General features: G+C 37.6%; 1 protein-coding gene across 1 annotated transcript; it reads right to left on the bottom strand.

Annotated features, from left to right (window-relative positions):
• Window positions 1-7,420: 7,420 nt before the first annotated feature.
• On the bottom strand, window positions 7,421-7,858 carry LOC111881615 (uncharacterized). Its single transcript, XM_023878019.1, has one exon. It carries the CDS (start codon window positions 7,856-7,858, stop codon window positions 7,421-7,423), a length of 438 nt encoding a protein of 145 aa, XP_023733787.1.
• Between the last annotated feature and the right edge of the window lie 366 nt (window positions 7,859-8,224).

Below are 8,224 nucleotides of genomic sequence, written 5' to 3'. Positions count from 1 at the left end.
CACTGACTAGTGGGCCGGCCTTGGTGCCTTAGACCCACTTCTACTGAAAGGTAACTGACCTCGATGTCGTGTAGTGTCTGAACTGTCCTTGGCGTGAAGGTCGGCTCTCATCGACTCCTCAATCCCTACACGACAACCTTCAAGTCATCAAACAGAACATACAACCCTAACCAGGGTCAATACCAAAACTAGGCAAGGTCAACATTGGTCATAGTCAACACCTAGTTGACCTGACTCACCGATTTGGTTTGCCAACTCGTCGAGTCCATACTCCACTAACTCGATCCAACCCCGACTCCACTCGTCGATTCTAGCAAGAACTCGATGTATTCTCCTTCATTCAAACCATCGTGATCATCTTCATCCAGCTCGCCGAGTTCTTCCTTGAACTCGGCGGGTTCATCTCCCTCATAAGAATGTGTCACGTCTACGACTCGTCGTGTTGTATGAAGAACTCGTCGAGTCCATCTTCAAAGTTTGGGAGATTGCCTTGGACTCGCCGAGTCTGTTCATACACTCGTTGAGTACTATGATTCTCAAGTCCCTTTTCGTGTCTAACCTTCTACGGGACTTTCCTCCCTAACAACTGGTCCACCCACAGAAAGGAGTTGGTGGTCATTACACCGCGACTCGCCGAGTCCCAAAAACAACTCGTCGATTCCATCCTTGACTAACACTATATAGTAGAGTAAGACTTATAATATTAGCTAATTAAATCTATCAATTCAATCAACATCTTGTATGGTTGTTCATTACACAAGCTCATACATTAACTTACCTATTTTCTAGTTAATCCTAGGTTCATATTCACTAATATTAGGCACATAATATTGTTTTCACATAAATCATATGAAACAAGCAATTAAGAGGATGTTCATGCAACTTAATAGACTTGATAATTAATAGAAAATAGTTATTGTCAACACATAAGGGTCTTTAACAAGATTTACAAAACAATTCATCAAATCCAATCAATCCAATACCATAAAATCAAACCATATTCCTAAGCTTATCTAGTACAAACAGAAGTAAAGTTTTTTTAGCTCATATCTATAGTAGCTAACATCTCAAAAACAAAATCCAATAACAAAAACATAGTGCATGCAAAAGATTAAGAAAAGAGAATGGGTGTTGCCTTTTGATCTTTTCCAAATTGATCTCTAGGGTTGATCTTCAAATTTCTGAGCTCAAAGAATATTTCTATTTGCCAATTAGTCACCAAATAATCCAAAAAAACATTTTGTTTCGGGCTATAATGTCCATTATATAGTTTTCTGAAAACAGGGGCAACTCGTCGAGTCCCTTTTTGCGACTCAACGAGTCCATCACTTAAAACATGTATATGGTAAGGCACCTGATGATTCACGAATCTTCTCATCAACTCGTCGAGTTGAGGACCAACTCGCCGAGTTCTTCACCTTTTTAGCTTAATTTTCTTCTAACTTTATTTCCTGAGCTTCTGATTAGTAGTCCTGCTTCCTTTTTAACTTGATCATATCTTTTAGGATGAAAATATAATTCAAACACAATTAAGTACCTTTTGTTCAATAGTTGAGACAAAATAGCCAAAAAGTATTAAGATATTAGATAAAATATATGACTAAATATGCACATATCAAAGTACCCCACACTTGACTTTTGCTTTCCCCCAAGCAAAACTGAATTTTAGCAAACTAAAACCACATAAGATAATCCTAATCAAACCCAACCATTATGCCAAGACCGCAACGCATGCATTTGTGTCTAAAGTTTTTCCTAATGACCCCCCTAATCCTAAATACTCACAATCGTCATAAACATTCACCCACTTCTTTTGAACAACGCTCATTTTATGCATCCCTCCGAATCCATCCGCAAAAAACTTTCTTAACCTCAAGCCATTTTTGGTTAAACCCCTAAGCACACATACGATAAAATAACCTAGAAAAGAAAAAATTACAATACAAATACATGATACTTTGTATCTTCAATAAATTGTAGCTTTTCTTCTTGATATTTCTTCATTATCTTCAAAGCTTTGTAGAGTCTTCCTTTCAAACGCTCATTCTATGTTTTTTCTTTTCCTTTTTTTTTCACTTTTTTTCTTTTCAATCAAACTAAAAACCTAGATAAAAACAAGATATGCTTATGCAAGGGGATTTAACTTCATCCTTTATTGGTTAAAGGTATTAGTCTCATGTGTAATGACTACTTAAGCTTTCCTGGATACATTTTTGGTACACGATGCTAAACATGTTGCATCCCTCAAACTAAGCGAGGTTGTGTTTTTGTCCCATGATTTCACTATAATAAAGGGGGTCACAAATGCACTAGAACGTGTATAGGCTCAACTAAATGTTGGGGTCCTCATAGAATCATCAAACAAAATATTAGCATGGAATCCTAATTGCTTTACTAAATTTTCGAAATTAACCTAGCAATTTTTATATGCAAAAAATTTCAAAATTTATCTAAAACTCTAAATTAACTAATATAACCAACCCCCTACCCCACACTTAATTTATGCAATGTCCCCATTGCATATTATGCATGATAAAGAACACTAAAGTAAAGAGGGAATTGGAACAAACTCCCCTGGGATAGTAGTGGTGAGGTTGATCTTCTTCATGTAAAGCTCCAACTTCAATTTACTGTAAGCATGGGAACAACTTATACATACTTCAGGAATCAAAATCTTGTGTGTATAGCTCCAAATATAAAGGAAAATTTCTCGAAAATGCTCGGAAAATAATCTTAAAAGAATATAACCAATACCGCGTCATATGGAATCGAATCATCAGCTTGAAAAACAAGAGAATGAGCAACTCGTCGAGTTCATGTGGAGACTCGGCGAGTTATCTTTATAATGGAAGAATGACTAGTTTATCCTCTTGGACTCGTCAAGTTGTATGTATGCACTCGACGAGTCATCGTTGTATGTCCAAAAATCACTTCTGCATTTAGGTTCGTTTTCTTAGGGTGTTTGGGTAATAACAAAGTAACAATGTCCCTCATTTTTCTTCAATAAATAAGCACTCTTTAGCTCCTTTCATGATCGGACTCAAAACTCCTATTTCTCTTGCCTAAACTCAACTTCTCTCGTTTATTCTTTAATCTCTATTCTTGCACTTATTTCCTCACCCCTAAAGTGAAAGAGATCAAAACACACAACATGTAATAAACGGAAAACAAATAAAAAGTTCTAAATATTCCCTAACTAACTACAAGTTTCAAAACACCAACCAACCAATAAGAGAAAAAATAAACAAACCAAACAAAATAAAAAAACTTGTCTCCAACACCCACAAAAATTAAAAATGAAACAAAAAGGATAATCATTCTTCATCCCCTTCCTCATCTCCTCCAACTCCGCTCCCTCCGGCTACACTTCTGCTCAAACTCAACCTCTCATCCCAAATCCTAGCGTATGGATACTTCGGGCCATCCATTTTTGGTATGTGTAAATGGATCATCATGTGCATGAGTGTCATGTTGTTGTAGTTCATACTCCGACCAAGATCATCTTCGTATGCCCTCGATTCTACACTATTCCAATCCATTGGCAATTAGTCATCCACTGGGATTACCGGTGGGTCTTCATGCGCATGCTCGTGTCTCGGTCTCACCCTCCTTCCATGTTGTTCGGGTGTTACTACTTCATCATCTTCTGGAATTGCAAAGCTACCAGCACCATAATCCTCCACAATTTCCACCCCCCTAAAAAGAATAGCTTTGAATGGAGGTGTGGGTATCATGGTTAGAACACTTACGGCTCCCCTCTCAATAATACCATATGACCTTGCCAACTTGGTCACAAACATTTCCCCATTAATTTTAGAAGTGTTTCTCTCCTTCACCGTGCCTTCACCCAAATACCTCGTCAAGCAGTAGGGAAGATTGCAGAAAGTGTTTGGCATAATTATGCACCATAAATAGAAAACATCAAGGCTAGGCACCTTATCGTCATCTTTCATCATGTTAATTGTGCTTGCAATAAGGCGGTGAATCAACCGGTGAATCGGGAACCGAATGCTCCATTCTTGTACCGCAGAAGGTATGTAAACGTTGTTCCATATACACGGGCTCTTGAATCTGGAATAATCTCTTCCACCCGTCACACGTGATTTGGACCCCATTCTGCATAAATACTTTAGTTAAGTATTGGTTTAAAGAGTCCGCCAAACCCACCTGCTCAATCCATGACCAATTGAGTTCGTTCGGTACATAAAATTCCTTTTTCTTGAGTGTTTCAAGTCTCTTTTTCCACCTAGTCAAATTGTAACGCCTGTGTTTCCGGGCTTGCCGTTTTTAGCAATGTAATAGTCTAGGTTAACCTTGTAACCCGTTTTGAAATAATAAGAATGTATTATTTTAGTATTATGTGTTTTGTGCTTAATTGCTTAATTATGTGGTTTGATTAATTAAGAATAAAAATAAGCGTCAAAATTTAAGTGTAAAATGAACTTAATATCTTTGGTTAATGTTGTAGTAGTTGAAACGAGGTTTCCGAATATATATAGAACGCCCAAATCTGACTTCGTATGAGGAAGTTATGATTTATCGAAGTTTCGACTTAGCGGTATGCAGCCTGAAATACTCGATTTGAGATCGAGCGGTTTTTAGCCGAAACAATATAAACGAGGATCGAAGGTCTCGTTGTTGGTATCGAAGTGATAAAAAGTTAGGCGAGAACGGACGTCAAATGAAGAAGTTATGAATTTATAACGAAGTTTTTCTGTCGCGGCCTATTAAAAATAAATAATAAAAATAAATCAAAATTTGCCGACGGAGTCTAAACGAAAGTTGTAGAGCGTAGTCTCACCTTTCCGTGGATATAAAGAACGTCGAAAATGAACACTCACTTGATCAGAAGATGATCGGACAACACTACGACTTGCAGAAGTAGTAATCCACAGCAGATCTGGAAGATCTCCACCAAAAATCGAACTTCTCGCGGGCAAAGCTTCGGCTCGGGAACCGCACTTCTCGGGATCTTCGGGATCTCGGGACTTGCCTCGGGGAACGAGAATAATACCGGGGCTTCGGGGTATTTCTGGCACGCAAAACGATGCAAAACGAGAGAGAGAAGAGAGGAAATTAGCAAAATAGCCGGCTGCCCTCGCATCCTATTTATAGGAGGCTGGAGCCTCGGAGTACGCGGGGCGTACAGACGTACACGGGGCGTACTGGCCTCCGAAGTCGTCATTGCATGCGTCATCCGAAGTGTCGACACTCTTCGGAGTACGCGGGGCTTATGTTGGATCGGACTGGTGGAGATCTTCTAGATCTGCTGTGGATTACTACTTCTGCAAGTCGTAGTGCTGTCCGATCATCTTCTGATCAAGTGAGTGTATACTACCTTTCATAAACACGATAATAATACAAGTATGGTTTGAGTGTATTAAGTAAAGTGTGGTTTATATGTGTGAGGGTGTAGTTACTTTCTTCTAACGAGTAACTATGAAGTATTTTATACGATATACTTGTTATGTGTATATTTTGTGATTGTATGCGTGAATGGATATTCACTTTATTCTATCTCATAGATTTGAATTGTTTTCTATGAAATACGTGTTATGTGGTATGACTCATCTGTTATGTTGAATATATATTGAATGAAAATGATATACATGTTTTAAACTATGTATGAAAATATATATTTTTATCTACTAATATGTTGGGTAGAACATGGGTAGATTGTTGGTGTGTAATAAACAGATGAGAGGCATCGATGTTGTTGTTGTTGTTGATCTAGTTATTCAGCGGAGTATGGATAACGACCACGGACTCTTTCTAGACAGTACAGTGGAACGCTAGCAGGTTCATAACCTGTAGGTGTTGTGAACGATGTGTTCACCGGTGTACTCTATCCCCCTCATGGTTGCCTTTAGGATATCTATTGTTGAGGAAACCCCTTAGCAGTGATGTCCGTCCTGATGAAAATCCTAGATTAGGTCCCTTGAGATAGATGTTGTTTTAGGGACGTAAAGTGAGGATAACGGGAATGGGTAATCGGGATAGTGATTGGTTGGTGAAATTAAATATAACTTATTTACTGTGGGTTGAAAACCCTATATGCTCACCAGGCTCCCAAGCCTGACCCACTCAGTTTTATTTGTATTACAGGAAGTGGCACAAAGGCGTAAGATGGATGGATCATCTTGTTGTTTTGTTTACAAGTCTGTATATGTATATATTTGTTGAATGACTTGTAATGTTATCGTTTATGCTTTATGGTCTGTATCGGAACATGACATCCCGAGTTTTGATTATATAATGAGAATGCATCTCTTGATGAAATGCTTTGATAAATATTATTTTATCATGTTTTGTTTTGGGAACAAATTCCGCAACTCTTTCAAATCAAAATGATTTACTCTAAAATTATTTAAAAGCATAAATGAAAATCGGTCTTTTCTGGCCGAGATTTTGGGGATGTCACACAAATTAACTTAGGATCCAATTTCTAGAAAGTTGAACCAAGGGAAGTCCCCTTGGTCTCTTCTTGAACTCTGACCCCTTCTGAACATTTCCTGCAAATTAAACACAAGGAAAAATGAACACACAAATCACATAACTTGTTAAAAATATGAATATCTGGAAACTGAACGTGGACTCATCGAGTTCATGAATGGACTCGTCGAGTCCGATGAACAAGTTGCGAGCATGCTTCTAATTCGAACCTAATTTTCCATGTAAATCCAAAATTCGTTCTAGGGGTTCGTTCAGGGTGAAAATCCAAGTACTAATTCAAAAAAATAGTCCAAACACTCTAATCTAACCAAAATCAAAACCGTAAAATTTATGTCAAAACCAAAAATCGGGTTTTTAACAAATTCCAACTTCTAAACTACTAACGATCAAAACTTTAACAAGATTATGACAGAAAAATGTTACCTTTTGAGCAAATTGGAAGAAGATGTCATGAAAATTGGAAATCTTTGCTTGAGAGAATTGCTTGGTCGAATGGGGGAAGGTGACAACTATGGAATTGAATGTTTTACTTTTTAGGGTAAAACCCCGAATTTACAGAGTTTAAAAATTATTTATTTTTTTCGTTTAATAAAGCCTACTCGTTGAGTTGGGTACCCCTGACTCATCGAGTAGAGACAAGATTTCTGAAATGTCGTGTATTTCCAGATGGACTCATTGAGTCAGGTTGACTGGACTCGACGATTTGTATCCTCTGTTCGAAAAAAATTATGTTCTCTTAAAATTAAATTTCACTACACCCCACACTCAAACTTTGCTTGTCCTCAAGCAAACATTTTAAGCTTAAAAGAAGATTTAGACTAAAAATACTTAAGAACACAAAAAAATAAAGAAAATGAAACTAAAACAAAATGAAAAGAAAAGGGTAAAAAGAAAGCAAACTCATATAGCGGGTTCCCTCCCGTAAGTGCTTCTTTTTTAGGAGTCTTTAGCTGGACTCATTCCCGCTTTACATTGTAGCGGCTTTCTCAAAGTCCATTCCCTCTTCAAGTAATTTTTCATTTAGTATGCCCTCTTCATATTTATTGACCCTATGCCCATTCACTTTAATGCTTGATCCATCTTTGCTCCACAACTCAATTACCCAATACGGATATACAAGCTTGATTGTAAAAGGCCCGGACCAACGAGTAAGCAATTTTCTCGGAAAAAGCTTAAGTCTTGAATTGTATAAAAGAACTTTTTGGTTAGCTTCAAATTCCTTGTTACCCTTCAACCTTGCATAATGCCATCTTTTTGTCTTGTCTTTGTAGATCAATGATTTAGTGTAGGACTCGTTCCTCAATTCTTCCAAAGCATTTATTTGTAAATTTTGATTGGCACGCAACTCATTTGGCTCAAAATCGCATGTTTTTAAAGCCCAATAGGCTTTGTGTTCAAGCTCCATGGTTAAATGACAATTTTTACCATAAACCAATCTATAGGGTGTGGTTCCAATGGGTGTTTTGAATGCGGTCCTAAATGCCTAAAGATCATCATCCAATTTCTCCGCCCAATCTTTTCTATTACTACCCACCGATCTTTCCAATATTCTTTTGCGTGCCCTATTTGTGACCTCGGTTTGCCTATTTGTTTGTGGATGGTAAGGTGTTGAAAACCTATGGCGTACACCATATTTTTGCAACACTTTTGCTAGTTGATCATTAGCAAAGTGGGTTCCTCTAACACTTATTAACGCCTTAGGTACTCCAAATCTAGAAAATATTTTTTTAGGAACTTCACCACAAGCCTTGCATCATTCGTTGGTAATGCT

The sequence above is a fragment of the Lactuca sativa genome, chromosome 8 (genome assembly GCF_002870075.4).
Source record: "Lactuca sativa cultivar Salinas chromosome 8, Lsat_Salinas_v11, whole genome shotgun sequence".
In the NCBI taxonomy this organism is placed as follows: domain Eukaryota; kingdom Viridiplantae; phylum Streptophyta; class Magnoliopsida; order Asterales; family Asteraceae; genus Lactuca; species Lactuca sativa.
Note: the sequence above shows the minus strand (reverse complement) of the source record. Positions and strands in the feature narration are given on the sequence as shown.

Bases quoted from the DNA above. Each gene is read 5' to 3' on its own strand.
- LOC111881615 (XM_023878019.1), bottom strand. From the start codon at position 7,858: ATGGAGCTTGAACACAAAGCCTATTGGGCTTTAAAAACATGCGATTTT.